General features: G+C 31.9%; 2 protein-coding genes across 4 annotated transcripts; both read left to right on the top strand.

The window, feature by feature from the left end:
* Positions 1-686: 686 nt before the first annotated feature.
* On the top strand, positions 687-7,619 carry ABCI15 (trigalactosyldiacylglycerol2). 3 transcript variants are annotated; one of them, XM_088219751.1, is made up of 7 exons: positions 687-1,139; positions 2,413-2,453; positions 3,717-4,406; positions 4,549-4,878; positions 5,743-5,858; positions 6,818-6,908; positions 7,042-7,619. In XM_088219751.1, exons 3-7 carry the CDS (start codon positions 3,894-3,896, stop codon positions 7,132-7,134), a joined length of 1,143 nt encoding a protein of 380 aa, XP_088075877.1. In that variant the 5' UTR covers positions 687-1,139; positions 2,413-2,453; positions 3,717-3,893; the 3' UTR covers positions 7,135-7,619. The 3 variants fall into 3 exon arrangements, with proteins under 3 accessions (XP_088075877.1, XP_088075876.1, XP_088075878.1); XM_088219750.1 differs by having other exon boundaries at positions 2,403-2,453; XM_088219752.1 differs by lacking the exon at positions 2,413-2,453.
* A 5,397-nt stretch (positions 7,620-13,016) lies between these two features.
* On the top strand, positions 13,017-20,835 carry LOC110821354 (GPI-anchored adhesin-like protein, putative (DUF936)). The gene is made up of 4 exons (XM_088219749.1): positions 13,017-15,186; positions 15,382-15,690; positions 16,801-16,892; positions 19,650-20,835. Exons 1-4 carry the CDS (start codon positions 14,215-14,217, stop codon positions 20,515-20,517), a joined length of 2,241 nt encoding a protein of 746 aa, XP_088075875.1. The 5' UTR covers positions 13,017-14,214; the 3' UTR covers positions 20,518-20,835.
* Positions 20,836-22,076: the final 1,241 nt, after the last annotated feature.

Raw genomic sequence — 22,076 nt, 5'->3', positions numbered from 1 at the left:
AAAATAAATATAAAATATTAAGAGTAAATTATTATGAAAAAATATTATAGATTAAATTATAAGAGGCTTAAGAAATTTATTGAAGAATTTATTCTAATAGTAGTCGTATAGTCTAAAAGATATATTATAGACCACGCGGCATTCCCACATTGGTCTTCTGCCACGTCACCTGTTGAGGTGGCGAGTGTTTCAGAAATTACTGAATGGCCCAGGTTTTGTATTTTATTTGCATTTTGGCCCCTAAATCAATTTATAAATTTACAAAAAGCCCCAAATAAAATTAATTTTGTTCATTTTAGTCCCTAAGTTTATTTTTTTGCATATTTAGGGGTAAATTTTAATTTTATGAAATTTTTTTTTTGGATTTTAATTTATTCATAACTAAATTTAAGACTAATAATTACTTAATTTTTTTCCATGCTGTGTTACAGCAGTAATGTAGTCTAAAAAGTAGACAAAAAATTCAAGTTAATACCATTTTTGCATATACAGTTTTCCACATATAGTATTATTATTATTATTATTATTATCATCGTTCCAGCAGGATCGGCCCAATTCCAAACCCAGCCTAGGGTTCAGCCCAAATCAGAGGAAGCCTGAATCGTACGGCCCAAGCTCTCCCCTTTCCCCTAAACGGCATCGTTTGGGGGTGACCCGGGAGCCGAACTTAGAAGACGGGAAGGAGCGCTGAAGAGAAGAGGAAGAGGGAGGAAATCGGAAGAGAGAAAAGAGATTGGGGCTTCGAGAGAGAGAGAGAAAAAATTGAGGGGACCCGAGAGCTGAGCTCAGGGAGTGGCAGAAATTCTGCGACTCTCAAATCTGGATTCGAGATAAGATAAGGTGGGGAGAGGAGAGGGGTTCGGGAAGAGACTTTTGGGAGAAGAGGAAGCTCTTTTCTCAGTGTTTCCTGGGATTGTACAAGGGAACAAAATAGAGCAGGTTGAACAAGGAGAAGAAAAGAAATACGTTCACTGAGAAACAGAGGAGAAGTGGTTCGAGGAATTGAGATAGTACTCCTGGAAACAAAATAAGAAGAAAAGCAGAAAGTTCGAAATCGAGAAAGGGAAGGGAGGCGAAAAGGACGCAACTGGAGGAGAAGCCTTTGAGTTGCCAGTGGAGTTCCGGTTCGGGTCACTTCGGTAAAGTTAAAAAGCCTGAATTGTTACTTTTGTTGTTAAATTAATTGTCTTATTGCCATGAAGATGAAACGCAGAGGTCTCTTGATATTTCTCTTACCGTGTTGATCTAATGAGGCGTGCTCAAATGGATTGAATATTTTCTGTTGATGTGTCTGAATGCATGAACAAATGGATTGGGTACTTTGTGCTGATGTGACCTCTTTGGAGAGGTGAACAAGTTTGAAATGAATTTGAGAATTCGTTGAGGTTGAATTGGTGGAGATTCATATATATATGCATGGTGATATGAGATATTTCTTTGGGAAAATCTTTATTTGGATGATAAAGGGCGTGTTAAACCTCCTAGTTCGTGAGTGTTTGTTTTATGGACATTATTGTCAAACTTGACATAGAGGTTCCGGATTCTTTTATTTTACTTGGATACATCGCTTCCAAATTTGTTTTGAAGTCTTAATGTTGTTTTAGCTTCTCTGTCTTATACTTTAAATTTGTCGCGCTCCAAAAGACTTCCCAAAACAACTAAAGGTGTTAAAATGGTTTTGATTCCTCATTTTACTTTCTAACACGGCAATAGTTCCTTTCGATGAACTTTTGTGAAACCTGTTTTTAAATCCCCATCCAATTTGTTTTCAAGCCTAACTGCAGTTTGTTTTAAAATGCCCTAGTCTTGTTTTGAACTCTCGTTTTAGTGTTTCAAGAATGGCAAACCTGTCCGTGTATCCTTGTGATATAAATTGGAAACTACTGTTTAAGTGAGGATCTGCCTTGTCTTCTGCCATGACTGACACCACATGCATCCTCAGAGAAATGACATTTCACGGGCTGTTTTGCTGAAAGATACAGATGTATCGTCATTCTTGTGGCTTTGATTCTCATAGAAAGTGATCTGTTTAGGGGCTGTTTGGGGCATTTTTCTTTTAGTACGTTGACAAAACAGTCACTTGATCTTAGTGAAATGGCATTATTCTTAGTGTCATTCTAGTTGATGCCTTTTGAAGGTTCAAAAAGAGGTGAAAATGATTATTTGGATTGCTGGGCAGATTTGTTTTGCTTTAATGAAGCTGATCATGCAATCTAGAACTATGCATATGTTCTTAATTACTTGATGATCAAATGGTTGAAACTTGGAAGCTTTACAATACCGTATGTTCTTCACATCTAAGCATAGATTACTCATTGGAAATCAAATAATATGGTTGAATGCTTGTGTATGACACTTTTCAAAAGCTTTTGACATGCTTTACTGATTGTTGCTTGTTTTAGGATTCAAAAGTCTGGAAGTGACCGTTGTTTTGATATTTGAAGGGCTACCTGGTAATGCTTTATCATCTGAATTCCTTGCTTTGAGATATTAATGTTTTTTACTGTATAGCCTAGGATGGTTAATTTTTGGAGCATTTAGGAGCTCATGATTTCAGCACTAATTTGTTCAGTTTAGATGTCTGAAACTAGAGGGTCTGCTTGCTGTCCAGATTTTCAGTTGTCTTGGTTGCTTTGGTCTTAGCAAATCATTTATTGTTAGGTATTTTTTGTATTATTCCATTTGGTTTCATTTTTTAGATTTAGTTTCTCTTTATTAGACCAATGCATGTTTTGGGTGTCTAATCCCATCCTAAATGGATTAGCGACGACTCCTTTTTGTGTTCCTTGCAAATTCTCATTTTTGTGGAGCTTTGCTCCTGCGTCATGATTGTGACACTATCCATTTGAAATTTCTCTCCTTTTTAATATTTAGGGTCTCATATACCAATGACAATGAATTCTATTTGGTGGTTGATAATGGAAAATGAAAATCAATACTGTTGTTGCCTTTCTAATTGATCGATAGAGCTTAGGGAAAGAATAATTTGGTTGGGTTGACTCTCATAAAATATATATATGACTAGTAATGGGAAATGAAACAATACTGATTGCTCAGTTAGATTTTGTTGGCTACTGGTAGAGTTGAATTCTAGTAAAATATGTATATGCATGAAAATTTGTATTTTTATGGCAAGTAATTTGGTTTGATAAACTTAATAGGGAAAATTGCCAAATTAGTCGCCGGAGTTTGTCACTTGTCACAATTTGGTCTTTAATTTTTTTTCATTACAATTTGGTCTTTAATTTTTTTTCATTACAATTTGGCCCTTAATGTTTTCTACTTATTTTAAACACTCAGTTTCCATTTTATAATGAAAAAAAAAACTAAATAGTCAGACTATGTTTGGATGCTTGAAAAAATAGTTCAAAAGAATGACTTTAACTAGTTAATTAAATTAATATATTAATTAATTAATAATAATAGAAGTCTATTTTTAGTTGTTATTAGTTTATTCATTTTTTAATTAGTCAAAGTCATTTTTTGAGTTATTTTTTTAAAGCATCCCATTATGATTTAATCATTTTATCTTTTTTCATTATGAAATGGAAGGAAATTGGACGTTTGAAACTAATAGAAATGTCAGGGGCTAAATTGTAACAAAAAAAAAACATTAGGGAGCAAATTATAACAAGTGCCAAATTTTGAGGACTTGTTAATTTGTCCAGTTTAATATTATATGTTTTGATTGTCTATAATTGTTTTGGTGGTGCCAGTGAATCAGCCTGATGGAATTGTCAGCAATCAAATGCTCAAATGCTAATCACTTTAGTTCATCCTGAACTTGACGAAGAGCAAGTTTGTATCGAGGATAGTCGTTGATGATATATTAGAACCCCCGTTGTTGCTCTAAGTCATTACTACTACTTTTTTGAGTTTGGATTGTGGAGAAAATGGTTGGATTGGTCCAGACTTCGCCATGCCCTGCGATATTACCTTCTTCATCAGTTTTTGTTAAGCAAAATCGTCCAAATTTTCTGCCTCAGCTTCCACCAAAACCAAGAACTAAACTCCCACAGATCAGAGCCATGTCTGCTGACACAGAACACAGCCAACCACCCTCTGTTCCAGGGGGGAAAAATCTACTTACTGCCGTCTTGGATGTTCCTCGTAATATTTGGAAGCAAACATTACGTCCATTGAGTGATTTTGGGTTTGGCAGGCGGAGCATTTGGGAAGGTGGGGTAGGGCTATTTCTCGTGTCAAGTACTGTGCTTCTTGCACTTTGTTTGGCTTGGTTGAGGGGTTTTCAGCTGCGTTCCAAATTTAGGAAGTATCTAGCTGTGTTTGAGTTTTCTCAAGCATATGGTATTTGCACGGGAACGCCTGTTAGGATTCGAGGGGTGACTGTTGGAAATGTCATTCGTGTTAATCCATCCCTGAAGAACATTGAAGCAGTTGTTGAGGTCTGAATCAATATCATAATTTTGTTGTGGTTGATGCATCTTTTGATATTTCAATTTTACAATGAAATTCTTCATGTTTTCGAGATATATTGATTTTGCTTCTGTAAGGATCTTGACTGAATTAATTATCTTCTCTTTTTAGGTTGAAGATGATAAGATAATTATTCCGCAGAATTCATTGATTGAGGTGAACCAGTCTGGTCTCTTAATGGAAACTTTAATTGATATAACCCCTCGAGATCCCATTCCAAGTCCTTCTGTAGGACCTCTTGATCCAGAATGCGTCAAGGAAGGTCTGATTGTATGTGATCGCCAAAAAATTAGTGGACACCAAGGGGTGAGTTTGGATGCACTAGTAGGGATATTTACCCGAATTGGACGTGAAATGGAGGAAATTGGCATAGCTAATACATACTCATTAGCTGAACGAGTTGCTTCTGTTGTTGAAGATGCGAAGCCACTACTCATGAAGGTGTTATGTGACCCTCTTTTCTTATAATATTTCACTATAACTTGCCTGTCTGTATTTCAAGACAAATAACTTGTCTAAAGTGTACTCATTTTAACTGGTCTTCTGTCCAACTTGGTAGGCTTGACTGCATCTATAAGTGCATTTGTGGCTGATGCCAATTCTAGAACTTCTTAACAGACATAATTATTCGGTTCACGTAACTGTTGTGGCCAGGGTCAGTTGGGTGGTGACAGGGTCAGTGGTTTCTGAGTTATTGAATTGGGCAGTTTTTGAAAGTCAAGAAGGACTATAGAAGATGGAATCTCATGTCCTTCTTGGTATTTTCTGGCATTTGTAGGGAAAAGAACGAGAGAATTTTTAATTGTTTTGTTCACCTTTTCATAGGATTGACAACCTCTGGTCATTTTTATCAGAGTGGTAACTTCTGATACCTGTGGAATAGATTATCTTCTTAAAAAAATCACCATTGTAGTAATTTACATTTTCATTTATAAGATTCTTTTCTCAGTGGTAATGTTCTTCATGTACTCCCAGTTATCAATTATATTATGTTATTTTAAAATAACATTTTACCCTAACCATCAGATAGTTGCACTATTGTCAGATGCTGGCCCTTCCTTAGAAGTGGTCAGGTTTGTTGTGCAGGTTATTCAACTTCCACTCCCTGTTTCAGCAAGAAGAACACCTATCTCTAAGCCCTTCAATTTCATAAATATTATAAACAAGAAAGACACTTCCTGATTCTAGATGTGTGCATGGCATGTATGAGCATACAGGCTGCATGGTGGAGCTCAGCCACATTTGTGTGCAAATTTCATTCATTCTTGTACTCAAGATTTTGGTTTTGATGTAGTGATGTCTCAGATAGAAGCCATGGCTGAAGATGTTCAACCTTTATTATCCGAGGTTCGGGATAATGGTCTGCTTAAGGAAGTTGATAAATTAACTCGGAGCCTAACACAAGCCTCTGACGATTTGAGGTGAATTCTCAAGTCTCTTATAGTCATGTTTAATTTGGATATACTTTCTGCTGGGTTTTGTAATATTCCAACCGTTATCTCCACCACTTCATGAAAATGATGAAATTAACTCCATGACCTTGTTTTATCTTATCGCTGCAAATTGTTAAACTCATTAAGAACTTATCTGCTGCATTTCTTTTCAAGTTATGCAGCTATATGCCCTTACTTATGTCAATCACATTATTAAATATTGTAGTATAGGTATATGTTCAATCAATTTAACTTAATACTATTAATATATAAGTATCATATTTGTGTTATTTAAGCTGTTACATGGCATTACAAATTGACCATACTATAGCATATCATGTAATATAATATTGTACTATGTGGTGTTGTAACATGAGTGGCTTATATAGTTTATTTTCATTTAATTCCTACCTAGTTCTTTGCTTATTACTAGATTAATCTGAAAAGTTGGCAGAACTTCAACTCAATAAATTTAAGGTGCAAATGAAGGGGGTTCAAATATGAAAATTGTGATGCATTTCACCTGTCAAGATTAGTCTACTGATTAAGCAGAGGAGTAAGATAAGACTTGAACAAGAACCGATTGCTCCTGCAAGAGAGAGAGACAGACTTTTGGGAGAGAAGGGGAAGGAGACTATTGTTTGGAAGTGTTTCCAAAAATACAAATAGATGCAATTTTGTTTTTTTCCCAGAAATATGTTTTTATTTGAATTTGTTCCAAAAAATTGAAAATGGAAACAACTTAGAAACTTCATTTCTTTTCCATTTTATTTTTTTTTCAAGAAACGGAATGACAACAGAAAATAATACTGCCAATCATGCAATTTCCACATAACTTACTTAGTTTGATCCGCATATCCCTCTCCAGACATCATAACTATAGAAAATTTGAGGAACGCAAGGTATATTTAATGTACTCTTAACATGTATGATGTCTTTTTTTGCAGAAGGGTTCATTCATCCATTATGACCCCTGAGAACACCGAACTGATTCAAAAGTCTATTTACACCCTTATTTTCACTTTGAAGAACATTGAGGTGAGGTTTTGTTTGGTAATTTCATATATTCTTTCCAAAGTATTGTTCTTGGATTATAATAAATTTGCTGTTTGCTTTTATAACTCTGATAAATATTACTTTTTTTCCCATTCTTTTTGTACTGTCTTATCAGAATATAAGCTCTGACATTCTCGGATTCACGGGCGATGAGACTACAAGACAAAATCTGAAACAACTTATTAAGTCTCTCAGCAGGCTATTGTGAAGACAAATGGAGAATTTGATGAAAACCGAGTGGTTTAGCCGAGATGGTTTACCACAATCATCAACACCAGAACGGAGAGAATATCTTAGTGTGGCTTTTTCTGGATCCTCATCATCTGGCGGAGGTCCAGAAGTTTGCTGCTAGAGGTGGTTTTACGTTCTTTTTTTTTTTTTTTGTTTTGTCAAAATGTCAAATTAGATTTCAACCATGGCTTCTTCTGGCATAAGTTGAAGCTGCATATGGTTTTTTTGCTGCTTGGCATAGAAGTCCTTCATACCTCATTGAGAACAGTGACATGACATTTTGCCAATGGTATGGAATTCTATGACCTGGAATTCACATTTTAGGTGGCATTTAGCTTGATTAAGCTATCTTTGCTTTATAGACATATATTTCTAGATTACTTGTGTTCTTAGCAAAGTGTAGCATAAAAAAAAAAAAAAAAGAACTAATTCTTGAAACTTCGGAAGGAAGATTTGGTATTACCATAGGGTGTTTTTAGTTTTTTTTTTTTTAAGTAGTCAAATGGAGCTCATGCGGTCTCCATATTCGTTAAACATTTGGTAGGAGATGCAGAACTTACAACTTAAAGTAGCTTATATGTCTCTGTTAAAGTTTTACCTTGGAAGTTGGTGGGGAATAACTTGGTAGTGGGTTAAATCTCTATTTTGATTATAGATGAGCTAGTGATTCTTATTTAATTAATAAAAAAGAGGAAGGTATTACCATAAAATTCAAAAATATGAATACCATTAGTTAACTGATTGGTACTTTTATCTGGTGTAAGTATATATATTTTTAAGTTGAATGGTTAGTAATTTTCTCTCTTTCTCTCCGGATGTATAGATTCAAGTTTTAAACCGTGTCTCACTCAGTTATATTGGACAATTTATTAGAAAGTTGTATGCATGCATGATTTTCTTTCTGTAGAGCCTGAAACTATTGACCATCATTGCATAAGTTAAAATTTTTGACTTCCTATAAATATATCTTACCCATCTGTTGAAAATGGTTTGTGTCTGGAGATATAAAGATATATAGATATATATGTGTGTGTATATATATATATGTATGTATGTATGTGTTGGGCTGCACAAGGTTGAGGAAAGCACCGACATTTTATAGGTGGGAAGCTAGAAGTACAAGTTCTTATATTGTGATTCTGGTGACAAGCCATATCTCTGGTAGTTTAGCTCTACCCTACAAATCTTATTACCTGTGTGTATATATGTATATATAGGTGTGTGCATGTATAAATATAGTTGTTGTATATAGATACTTTTAAACCCCCATCCATGTAATTTAAGAGTGTATACTGCATGGTATAGGAGACTGTATTTATTGATTTCAGGTGAAAACTTGCTACTGAAAGCGCCATCTCCTCCTCCTCCTTTTACTTCATGACTCTCATAAAAGTCATCCATCGCACTTATCAATAAATGTATCAGCGGTTGTAATTCGTCCGTCAAATCCACGTGTCAAAATCTGGTGGCTGTCGTTTTCTTCAGCCGTTGACCGAGGAAATGTTTGACTAACAGGAGACCACGTGTTTTTTCCTTTTCTTTTTTTCTTTTACATAGCTTTTTTTTTTTTTAAATATCATTATGGATACGTACATATATATATATATATGTATATATTTAATTTTTTTAATGTGAATAGACTGAATTTAATAAAGCATTGTTTTTAGAGAAAAATGCCCGTATATTTATATTGATCAATTTGTAAAATTATTAGATATTAGTTTAATTGATAAAAAATGTATATAAATATATACATATATATTATTTTTTATAGTAAAAAATTAATTAAAAAAAGGGGGTTAAACACTTTTAGTGCACTTAATTTAAAATTTAGAGATAATTCATTTAATACTTAATTTAATTAAATAATAACTATAGAAATGAATTGATAGATTGTGATATTATAACTATATCAAAACCCAATTATTTATATGTAATAATAATTTTGAAATTTATTTCTTTAATTTTATTTAATAGTTTCTATTTCTATAATAACTTACACGACATAGAAAGGTATCAAATTTTTTGTCTTCTTGACATTTATTTTTGTTGTTTTCTCAAATAATTATTTTTATTTTCCCCACATACTTATATAATCATAAAAATATACATAATGAAACTAATAATAAAAAGTTTATAAAATAAATACTAGTAGGGGTTAAAATATAATAAAAATTTATTCTCCCTTAACATTTTTATATTGTATTGGAACTTTAATTCCCAAGTGTCATACATATATGTATATATGTAGATATATAAGTATAATTTATTATTTAAAAATAAAAATTATGCCTACATGTAAAATATAATACTCATACTTAAATTGTGTAAGGGATATTAACCATAATCTTTTATTTCGCTTCTGCACTTAAATTTTTTATATGCATTTTCTTTTTAATTTCTGAGGCCGTTACATTAATTCTCAAATGTCATATATATATATATATATGTAGATATATAAGTATAATTTACTATTTAAAAATAAAAATTATGCACACATGTAAAACACCTTCGATTTGCATATGGATCAATAATATCAAAATGAACTCATAGGCTATACATACTAAAATAATTTGTAAATTATTATTCTTCGTTATTTTAAATTATATTCAATAAAAATAATTAAAATATATATTTTAAATTTATAGAGACCTCTATAAAAAAAATAAAACAATCATAAAAGCTTCCTAATTAAGATTGAAATTTCCTAATATTTTTTTTTTAATTTATTTTTTTAATAAATGGACGAGAATCTAATATTTTTTTCTTTTCATTTAATATGTATTTAAATATTGTTGGTTTGGTTTTATATAATTCAATCTCCATTGCTTTTGTTTTGTATGTTTTTATATAATTTTTAAAGGAGATTCAAAGGCATGTGTTGCTTTTAAAGATGAATGTGGTAAAATTCAATGCTAAAACATTTAAAATTATATAATAATAATATACTTTTAATAATTAATATAACATAATAAAAAAAACTAAGATTTACATAAAATAAATTTAACTTGGGATTTTAATAATCACTTCAATTTTATTTTATAAAATACATGAGTAATAATAATTTAATTTATACCAACCTTCATTTGTTGCTTTTATAATCTTTAACTTGGCAAAATAGTTACAACAATTCTTTATTTTATTTATTTTTAATTAAAAACACCTACTTTAATGCTACTATAAATATTTATATTAATGAAGTAACTTTATTCTATGTTATAATTATGTGAAACACTTTCCAATCAAAATATTATTGGGTTATCAATCACAACCTAATTTTTAAAATATTTACATATAAAATATGTTTCTAAATATATATATATATGTTTTTTCTAACATCACCAAAAAAAAACAATATATATATATATATATATATATATTTGAATATTACATCCACAAAGCTTCAAAAATATTTTTTTTAACCAAACAAAAAATGGGTAATTTGTCAAAGACACATTTTTGACATATATATATATATATATATATATATATTTGAATATTACATCCACAAAGCTTCAAAAATATTTTTTTTAACCAAACAAAAAATGGGTAATTTGTCAAAGACACATTTTTGACATATATATATATATATATGAATATTACATCCACAAAGCTTCAAAAATATTTTTTTTTAACCAAACAAAAAATGGGTAATTTGTCAAATACACATTTTTGATTTCACACTTTCACTCTCACATTAGTAATCAAACTCTCATCACATGCTTTATCCTAATTATCATTCATGCATGAATCTAATGTGGTATGCATTAGAATTAATTGTTGAGTAGTGTATAATTATATATATATATATATATTATGAGTTGACAGTTATTCAGTTTATAATAATTAATTTAATTTATAAATATATTATTGAAATTATAAGACCAAGTTAAATTAATTTTTTTACTTTTTTAATGTAAATATTTTATTAGAGTTAGATTTTATTAGTTGGAATGATTATAAAGGATTAAAAAAGTAATGTATACAATTGCCATGTGTATAATAATGATGGTAATTTATACCATCGTTTAGTTTCTTCTTTATGCATGTATGTATGTATATATATAGTAATGTATACAATTGTCATGTAACTTTTAGACGACATTAGAAGTGTTGAAGATCATTAGATATTGGTTATGTAAACAATAGAGGTAGCATCATGCATTACTTTGTACCTTCGCTTTACATACACATGTAATATATGTTTGTATGTGCGCTTACATACATGTAATAAATAAATATAATATGTAATTTTAGGAAGCAATTAGGCTGAAAATTTTATCTTCTTAAGGTTTTTAATTTGAATTACTAGCATGTTTGGTTTATTACTTAGATTACATTGCTTAATCTAATTTAATTGAGTCAAAATGTTAATTATAACCTCATAAAGCTAATATATATATATATATATATATACATATATATCTCAAACAAGGTAATTAAATATTGTCATAAAAAGTGTGTTCACCATCTTAATTACATGACTTTATTTTTTATAGTAAATTATTAAATTAGTTTTCAAAATTTGATATTAATACATAAAAAATTTGATCCAAAAAATATTTTTATTTAACTTTAAGAAATAATAATTGAATTGTATATACATATATATATATTTGTGTGTGTATATATATATATATATATAATATTGAAGTTGACTTGACAACTTATAATTACCTTTCACTTTTAGCTTATTTTGTTTCCTTGATGTGCTTTCTAAGAAAATGCATGCACTTGGGACCATTGAGTAACACCAATGCATGTACTTATATATATATATATATATATATATATATATATAGCATTAAGTAACTTTCCCTCATATCTTCTTTATGATATCTATAAATCTAAAAACTCCCAACTATCAAAATTTCAAGTTATGAATATCCATAATTACTTCAACATTATATTTTAAGTAAAATTACTTAAATTATTATTTTATTATAATTATTTATTGTATCATATTAACAAATTAGTTATATTAAAAAATAATCAATTTTTTTTTTAAAAAAATTAAAATTTTTGATTTTACAAATAATTTTTTTTTATTTCACGTCAATTATAATTAAAAAAAAATTATTTATTTATAGTTTGTATAATTTCACATCAACAAATATTTTTTAAAAAATGTTTACTTGTAGTAAAATTTATAAAATTTGTTAAATAAAATATTTTTTTACCCAACAAAATTTTACATATCATGTAATATATATTTAGGAAAAATAGAAAGAGAATAGTTTTTAAAAGTATATATATATATATATATGTATATTATAGTTTTTAAAAGAATCCCAATAAATCAAGCTAAAAAATATTTTTGTACTTTCAAACTATGAAACTTGTTTTTTTTTTCTTCTTTTTTACACTTTTAATTTAATGTACTTATTTATTAGGTGCCAAAAAAATTGAAAGCAAAAAACAAAAGGGCCCATTTTCTAATAATCTCCACATGTTTGATAATTCATTATTTTCAAGCACTCACTTTGACAAATATATATATATATATATATATATTACCCAAAAAAAAAATTTGAAGCAAAAATAAATAATTACTTGTCAAAAAATAAATTAAACCATAAAAAAAAACAAAAGAATAAAATAAATAAATTAAATAAATTCAATTATCTTGGGGATGTGACACCTTTTTCAGGTAGCCGACACACCATTACCTTATTCCAAACAACCCCCATTACCCTCCACATGCATCCATTTGCTTGCTTATACCCATATAAAATACAAAATAATTCACTCATATAATAAATTATTTGTTTTTAAATACCAATATATTCTCTAATTCTTTTTAACTGTCAGGATTAATCGTTTTTTATATGTTAAAATTCAGTTTTGTGCTCTTCAAACCATTCAAGTTTGATTTTTTTTTTTTTGAAAAAAATCAGATGAACTTGGCTAAAAGGTTTGACTTGGATGTCAATCTTGGTTTACCAGCAGTAAATGGATTTTCATGTTCGTGAATAGATAATAACTTCCGGTTATAAAATTTTTGAAAAGAATTAAATTTTTCTGTCAGTATTCAGGATTCAGGATTCAGGATTCCCTCTTCAGTTTCTTGTGAGAGAAAATTCTTTCAGAATTCAGACCCAAATTTTTTTTTTCCCTCTGAGTATTCTGATTTTCCATTGACAAACAAGTGAAAAGCTTTCTCTCTCTCTCTCTCTCTCCCTCGTACTCTCCTTGTGATTTTCCTTTATCTGGAACTCAAACTCAATCAAACCCAAAGGAGTCAGCTTCAATTTTTTTTTTTTCCTTTCTTTCTTTTTCTAATGGCGGATTTGTCTGTTGCGTGTGTGTGTCAGATCCTGACACCTATCTATCTTCCTCCTCTGGTCCGTTCAATCATGCAATAGGCCTGGCTTCAATTATTCTACATTGCAGTTACAGGTCACTTAGCTTCATCTCTAAGAATTTGTTTTTCTCTCTTTTATCATTTTCTGAACAGAGAAGCTTCTCCACTCTGTTGTTTTAATCCCAAGTCAAAATAATTTTAACATCTTCAAGTGGAACAGTTTTTGATTTTAGGAAACTGGGTTTTGATTTTTCCTTCTGGGTTTTCTTTCTCGTTTATGTTAACTGTCAAAGATTCTTAATTTTTATCGATTTTAGTCGTTTTCCTTGTTTGGGTTGTGAGAAAATTTTAGTGGCAGTTTCCTTCGGATTTTCCTAGCTGTACACCATTATTACTTTCAGACTACCAAAACTGTCAAACGCTCTTCTTTTTTTTTTTTTTTCCTTTTTTAATACAGAAATAAATCTCATCTATTTTGTTTCGGTTTCTCATTATTAGAGCCAGAAGCTGTAACACGCTCACTGATCTGAATCCGAAACGTTGCGTTCTCCATTACCCAATAAAACCCATTTCCCCCCGTTCTCTGAACACCACCCAATCTTCATTTTCAAGAAGGACCCAGTTTGGAAAAACGTGTTTCTCAATCTGGGTATTGGGAAAAAAAAAAAAAACTTTTATTTTCGACGGGAAGATCTTTGGTATTTTAATATGGAAGTTTGGTACAGGGATGCAATATTTTGAAGGTCTGCATCAATGGCGAATCTTGTCCCAGGCGTGCTTCTCAAGCTTTTGCAGCATATGAACACTGATGTTAAAGTATCTGGCGAGCACCGGTCGTCTCTATTACAGGTTGTAAGTATAGTCCCTGCGCTTGCTGGAGGTGAACTATTCCCTAACCAAGGGTTTTACCTCAAGGTATCAGATTCATCACATGCCACATATGTATCTTTACCTGATGAACATGATGATTTAATTCTTAGTGATAAGATCCAATTAGGTCAGTTTATACATGTGGATAGGTTAGAATCAGCTTCACCGGTCCCTATTCTTCGAGGGGTCCGACCGGTCCCTGGCCGGCATCCTTGTGTAGGAAACCCTGAGGATATTGTGGCAACTCACTCACTAGGGTTCCTCAATGGCATTAATGGTAGTGGAAAGATTACTAATAGTTCAAAGCATGGGGAGAAACTTAAATCACCTGCCAAAGTTGTGTTGGGCAATGGTAGCGTTGGAGAAAAGGAGAAATTGGTGGGTTCTAGGTCAAATGGTGGGAGTAAGGAAGATCATTTGGATAAGAAGACAGCGGGTTTAACTAGATCGAAGTCTCAGCTATCGAAACAAGCATTGAGTTTGGAATTGAAGAAGGAATCTTTGGGGAGATTGAAATCATTGAGTTCTAGGTCAATTCCGTCTTCTCCCACGAGTTGTTATTCTTTGCCTACTTCTTTTGAGAAGTTTGCAAATGGGATTAAGCAACAGGGGAAGATTAAAGGAATGGAAACGGGTACGCCTAAATTGGGTTCAGTGGAAAAGGCAAGTTCTGTTCGAGGGGAGAGTCCGATCAGGAAAAAGATGCCTGTCATAAAGAATATTGTTCAGGGATTTGAGCTAGGGGCAAAGGCTCTGAGAAAGAGCTGGGAAGGGAATATTGAAGTGAAGAGCCGGGATAACTTGAAACTGAGGACCCCGAAATATGAGTCAAAGACTGAAGCTCGGAGTACATCTGTAAGTCTCATCATTTTTATTGGTTCTCTTTATATATGTAAAATAAGATGAGTAGTTCTATCGATTAGGATGCAGTCCTGCACTTCAATTATGTCTGAATTGACCTTGCATATTCTCTTGATTTAAGTTAAGTACCAGAACATCTTGAAAAGTTATGGTGCATTTATCTTTTTGTTATGAAATTCTATCTACCAGGCTCCTAGGAAAAGTACATCAAGTGAGAGGCTGCCACCTAAAGACGAGAAGATCCCGATGTCTTCAAAGTTATCAAAAGAGGAAAATAGGGTTCAGACATTCACCAAAAAAGTCACTGCAAATGGAACTCTGGATGATCAAGAGAAGTCAAATAAGCTAAGAATTTCTCCGATAAAAAAATTATCAGGAGAATTGACTAGTAATGGAGTTCCAGGGAACTTGGTTAAGGTTCCAATAAACAGTCGAAGGCTGACGGATGGAAGCATTCAGTGGGCGTCACTTCCATCATCTCTTGCAAAGCTTGGAAAGGTATAAGCTTTCTTATACATATCCTGGATTTTTATGAGCTAGTCCTTTCTCGACAGACTTGACTAGTTGAAATTATTTTTGATGATTCTCCTGTTGAATTATTGTGGTCATTTAGTTCATTCCATTAGCCATGGCAAGTACCGTCACTCTAAAAGGAGCAGACTTGACAAGTTTTTAGAATTTTTAAAAAAGTATTATTTATGAAAATGTGAAATGATTCTTCTGCTACCTAATTGTTCATTTCGTGCTCTTGATTTTGTTTTAGCATATCAGTGATAGATTATAGTTTCATTGACAGATAAGAATTCAACTTGAGCCAAAGTAGTACCCGTCTCAGGAAAACCCCAGAAAGGATTGGGTTCAAAGTCTGAAATAACTTTTTTTTTTAATAGAGGAAGAAATCTGATTGAAAAGGAAGAATGAAGAATGACAAAAATAAAGAAGGACTAGATATGCTCAATAGGAGAAAAAAAAATAAAAGTAAAGAAAGAAGGAAGACCAACTAATCTTGGGAAAGAATAGCTAGCCTCTTGTTGAGCATTCCTTTGTATTATGAAATCATATAACCCTATTTTGGGCGGTTTTGAAAGAGAGAAATAGAAGGATGTTTGAGGGGATTGAAGGAGAGATGTTTAAAATTAAGGATAAATGGATACACTATTTTTGGTCTTTGATTTGAGTCATGATATAATATAAGATGGAAGATTTTGGGAATGTCATAAATACACTAATATAGCTGTAAATATTTTGTAAATGGGTGGCTCCCCCTGGTGCCACTAATTTGTTATGTATACTGTACTTTTTTATTTTTATTTTAAAAAAGAAATCATATAACCCTAGTATCAGGTTGTTGGCTTTAAGGTTGAAGCATTCAACTAAATGCATGCTTTCAAGCATTTGCTTTTTTCATTGAGGTCATCATCCTTAGGTTGGAATCTCAGTTAAACATCCATTATCTCGTGATGTGTGTTTTATATAGTAGTCTTTGTGGCTATGAATTTTCTTTTTAGAGGGATGATCAGCATTAGACCAATCATTCTTGATGTTGAATATCAGGTTCCACAGTTCCTCGCTTTGCTCAATAGGTTTTTCTTACACTTGTTATTGCAGGAAGTTATGAAGCACAGAGATGCAGCACAAGCTGCGGCTGTTGAGGCTATGCAAGAGGCTGCTGCGTCAGAGAGCTTAATTCGATGCTTAAGGTATAAAGCCACAGAAAATTTTAATGTAAGCTGAAACAGAAACCAGCAAATAAATATAAACATAGAAAAGGTATTGGAAGCAAATATGTTACTTTTGTTTCAGTTAGTGGGAATGATTAATAGGTTGATATTCAAGATTATGATAGTTATTTTATTAGGGTAAAAGTTTAATATCAGGTGTTACTGTTAGCTTGCTCAAATGATTGATTTAGACAATAGATCTGAAAAAGTATCTAAAAATATCAAATTGAGATATTTGTATCCTGTTGAAGTAAGGAACCATGACATTTATGTTTGGACTAGATTCTATTTTGAGAGAGTTGAAAAAGCACTATCTCGTTGGAAGGTTCTATCCATTTGTCTTTTTTCAACACATTTCTTTTGACAAAGACTCTCTTTTTTCCTATTTTCGGATGGTAAATATTTCTCAAATCATTGAGTGTGAATCAAACTCATGTTTGAATTGAAATTGAGATACTGATGCAAGTTCTTCTCTTCTGAATCAAATAGATTCATATTTGAAAGAGGTTGACAATAAGTTCTTTCAAAATTGACTATTTACCCCTCTCTTAGAGCTGTCCAGAAATGTGTGTAATTGAATAAATCCAAAATAAGTTTAATCTGTAAAACTTCTGTTTACACCTACACCTACAGCTTTCAAAAGACTCTTTACTCAAGAAACTTATAGTTCTGAAAGTTCTAACAGGTGAGAACATTGGTGTTTTCAATTATGATGAATTGATTAGAGGAATGGAGAAAAATCAAGTTGGTTGCTACCAAACTTATTGCTTGGCTTATCAGCATGATCTGAGCTTTATGCCCTTAAATTAGTGAAATTCGACATGTAAACAATTGGTTCTGTTAGTATCTATAAGTAAATGAGAAGTGGTACTAATGACAGTTAGATAAAATGTTGGGCATAAAGGAAGCACTAGTATGCATTTTTTAAAAATAAAAAGTGTATAGTATATATTAATATTAGCACCAAGTAGGTGCTCGTCTATTTACAAAAATTTTTCAATTAAATCAAAGTGTCAATAAGATTTCCCAAATTCTCTAAAGAATAAAGAGGATGACCCAACAACAAAAAACTAAGGGTCCGAAACTATCTATTCTTGCGTAAGTCAAAACCATTAACATCATCAATCCCATCAAACATCCTTTTGTTCCTTTCTTTCCACACAACCGAAAAGATAGTAAGCAGAATTAGCTCCGCTTGCTTCCTCCTAACATCCATACCCTTCCACCTAACACCCATATGCTTCCACCCATACCCTCCTGGAAGCACCAATATGCATTATTTACTTTTGCTTGAGATTGTTCTGTCAGCCAATCTCTGCATTGTGGTTTATTAAGTAACTTGATTGATTGTGGTTCTCCGTTAGTTTCTTGTTATATTTTGCATGATAAGAAATCGGTTTTAAGTAGATCAAGCTCCAGTTATTAATCTCATGGATCATTTAGTCCATTTAGGAATATAGTAACGGTCGATTGTGGTTGTGCTTTACATAGGCATTGGTGCTGATTAGATCAAGAAACATGTTGATTATGGAAGAATATGATTAATTAGTAACAAGGAAATGTTTGACTAGAAAATTAATGGACTTAAAAACAGATGAAGAGCTGGCAGTACCAAATTTAAGTGTCAATTGGGTTCAATTCTAGATTTTGAAGGGAGTTTTTTTGGGTAAGCAGTTTTTAATACGCAATAAACTGGTTGTATGATTTTTTGGAGTACTTTCAGTAACTTTTGTCCTTACTTTTTTGGTAAACAAGTCGTCAGCAATTATTTCATTCCTTGTTTTCTTGGTTCTTTCATTTTTAATTATTTATAGCTTCTCCTTTATATTTAATGCTATGGTTCAGTAGCGTAGCAATCTAACCATAAGATGCTACACCGGGAAGATGCCGAGTTATAACTTATTAATTGTGCTTCTGATTTTGGCTGTTGGCCAGCTAGAATCTCAAGGTTAGAGATCATAGTGAAAATGGGGGCAAAGGTCATTAAAATTCAATCTTGAAACTAATGCGCCTTAGATTTTGTTTCGAGTCACTTGCATCTACTTGCCCCTTTGCTCTTCCAATTTATCGATGCTGAACTGGCTTCTGTGAGCTGGTCTTATACGCATTCAAATTTGGATTGGGATCATTTTCAACAAAAATTGTAAATTGTAAGTTCATGTTCTAAGATATGCATTCAGTTTCTGGTGAATCAAGTCTCTATATGACATCAACTGGATTTAGGAACGAATGTAAGATAATGTTCTCGACTTGTATCATTGTTTACAAATCCCATATAGGTTGAGTCCAGAACAAAATTCAATTTGGGATGGAACTTCTCATTTAAGCTACTTTGTGACGGAGAAGGTTACATTTGAAGGTTGGAGAGTCTAGGTGACAAAGGAGGTCAAATATAGAATGAAGAGAATCTTAGGAACATTCCAAGTATGCTGGGCTGGATTCAGCTCCGACAAAATTAGTATAGTCAACAGCAGTTAGGAAGTTGGTGATTTCAATGTAGTGGTGCTTAACTGTCACTGCCAGACATTTATTTTTCTTATCATTTTGTTTAACCGAAGAGGATCATATGTTCTGCAGCTAGATGGTGAAAAATAAGAATTGTAGCATCTACAAATACATGAAAAAACTTCATGAACATTGTAATAAATACTCAGTAATCATCAATTAGCAGCAATTCACGTGTGTCTATGGTTTTTCTTTCCTTCATTTAATTTTGTGTTGATATTCTTTCTGCAGCATGTATTCCGAGCTAACTTCCTCTGCCAAGGAAGATGATCCACGGCCAGCAGTTGATCAGTTCTTGGCTCTCCATGCAAGTTTGAACAATGCTGGAGTTATTGCTGATTCTTTATCTAAAGTAATTCAGGTTGGCTCATCCCCGGATCACGAAGAAAGTCCATTGGAGGAAGCATTGAAGGTCGCATCAGAGAGACGAAAATTTGCTGCATCTTGGGTCCAAGCCGCCCTGGCAACCAACCTATCATCCTTCTCTGTGTTTAGCAAAGATCCTACGTCAAGTTTGGTTCGTGCTTCTGCTCCTGCACAAGCTCAAAAGTCTCTTCATGGAAATCAACCTATCTTAGTCCTTGAAAATTCTGTCAAGAATTCTTCGTCAAAACCAAAAACCCGTCCAGCAGTTGGTTCTAAGCTTGTGGCACAAGGAATTCTTCGGAAAGCAGGAGGGGATGGTCCCATAGCCAGTCAAAAGGCACAGGCTCAGCCTCCACAGGAGTGGGTAAGAGGAAGTGGGCTTGAGGAAGCTGTTGAGTTGTCGGAAATGTTGCGAATGGAGTCCCAAGATTGGTTTTTGGAATTTGTGGAGAAATTCTTGGATGCTGAGGTAGACACCTCAGCATTAGCGGATAATGGTCAGATAGCTGGGATGTTGACTCAGCTCAAGAGTGTGAATGCGTGGCTAGATGAGATTGGGTTAAGCAAGGAGGAGGGAGAAACATCCCGTGTTCCAGTAGAGACGATTGACAGGTTGAGGAAAAAGATATATGAATATCTCCTTACACATGTTGAATCTGCTGCTGCTGCACTTGGTGGTGGATCACAGTCCTCACCACGTCTCCGACCAGTCGAGACCAAAGCAAAAAAGTGATCTGATCCTGTTTGGCCTGTTAAAATAAAATATGATATTCTCGTTATATTTTTGTTGCAGGCATCCTTTCGCCGTGGCGTAGCAGCCCTGTGATCACCAAGTGGTTGCAGGAGCTGGGTAATTTATTTTCTGTACATAAATCCTACATGGGTTGGTTTCGGGTATAGATATAGCCTTTTGATTAGCAGAGGAAAGAATTTGTTGTGAAGAAGGTGATCATTTTCTTGTTATCCAAACAGCCAAGAAAGAAAAGAAAATCCAACATGGATATTTATCATATTATATTTGTTGAGAAATCATAGATTTTCTGCTGGTTTACATCTTGGAAATCTCTTAGGTGGAGGAGGAAATTTCAGATCTTTTTTTTTTTTTCATGGTTGGAATTGCAGAATGTCAAAAGCTGTAAGATATATTCTATAATATATGTATAATATTACTAATATTATACATATCGATTTGGATTTGTTTGATTTATATTGATTTAAGGTGATATATATGACTAAAATTTTTATTTTTTTTATTATTTTAAATAAAAGAATAGAACTTCACCATGGTAGAAAATAAACGAGTTTCACTATCTCCATTATTTTCACCTCCTTTTTAATTAGTTATTAATTACCCTATTTTATCTAATTTGAAGTTTAATTTAGTTTAATTTTTAAATAAAACATAATTAATTTCAGATTAATGTATAAACTGATTCAATTTTTTTTTGTTCAAATCAAGTTTAATTAGATTAATCAATCTAATTAAAATTTGAAATTAAACCGTGTAAATTTCAATACTAACACTATTTTTTATATAAAAATAAAATAATAATGAAATTAAGATAGTGGAACATCAATGACCGAGTTGACTCATCCCGAGTCCTCGTCCCATTTCACGCGTTTTTTTTCAACCGTAGAAGAAGTGCTGTCAGGGTTGGAAAGGCCCGAAAATCGCAATTGGCTAATAAAATACCACTACTTATCCTCATAATTACCACTTTGCCACCGTGAAAATCCAACCGTTGACTTCTGGTCCTTCTGGGCCAAGAGCCACGACAAGCCGAAGTCTCCGGTCAAGAAGACCTATTAATCGTATTTTCTATTTATTTAGTACATAATCTATTAATTAGATAAATTATATAAAAAATTACGATATTTTTTTTAATAATTATAGTTAATGTTTTATTTTTTAAAATTAATCTATACATAACTTTTTTTATATTTTATTTTATATAAAAATTAAAATTTTTAAATAGCTATTTATAGAATAAATTTATATACACATTTTTCTTTTTAAAATTTCATATTCTCAATTCTATAATTTATTATATTATTATCGTAAAGTTATAATTTTAATTTTTTAATTGTTTTATTTTTATCTTGAAAATGTATATAAAAATAAAAAAGTCAGTTTTACTTCTTGTATTTCTAATATTATTATAATAAAAATTATGTATTTTATTTTATTATATATTTAGTATTTTTACATATTATTTGTCATTATTTCCCTATAATTTTTGGTTTTTAAACAATATTTATATACATGTTTTGAGTTCTAAAAGATAAATTATA

Source organism: Carica papaya, chromosome 5 (assembly GCF_054855325.1).
Source record: "Carica papaya isolate Zhongbai chromosome 5, ASM5485532v1, whole genome shotgun sequence".
In the NCBI taxonomy this organism is placed as follows: domain Eukaryota; kingdom Viridiplantae; phylum Streptophyta; class Magnoliopsida; order Brassicales; family Caricaceae; genus Carica; species Carica papaya.
This window is presented reverse-complemented; position numbering and strand designations above follow the sequence as displayed.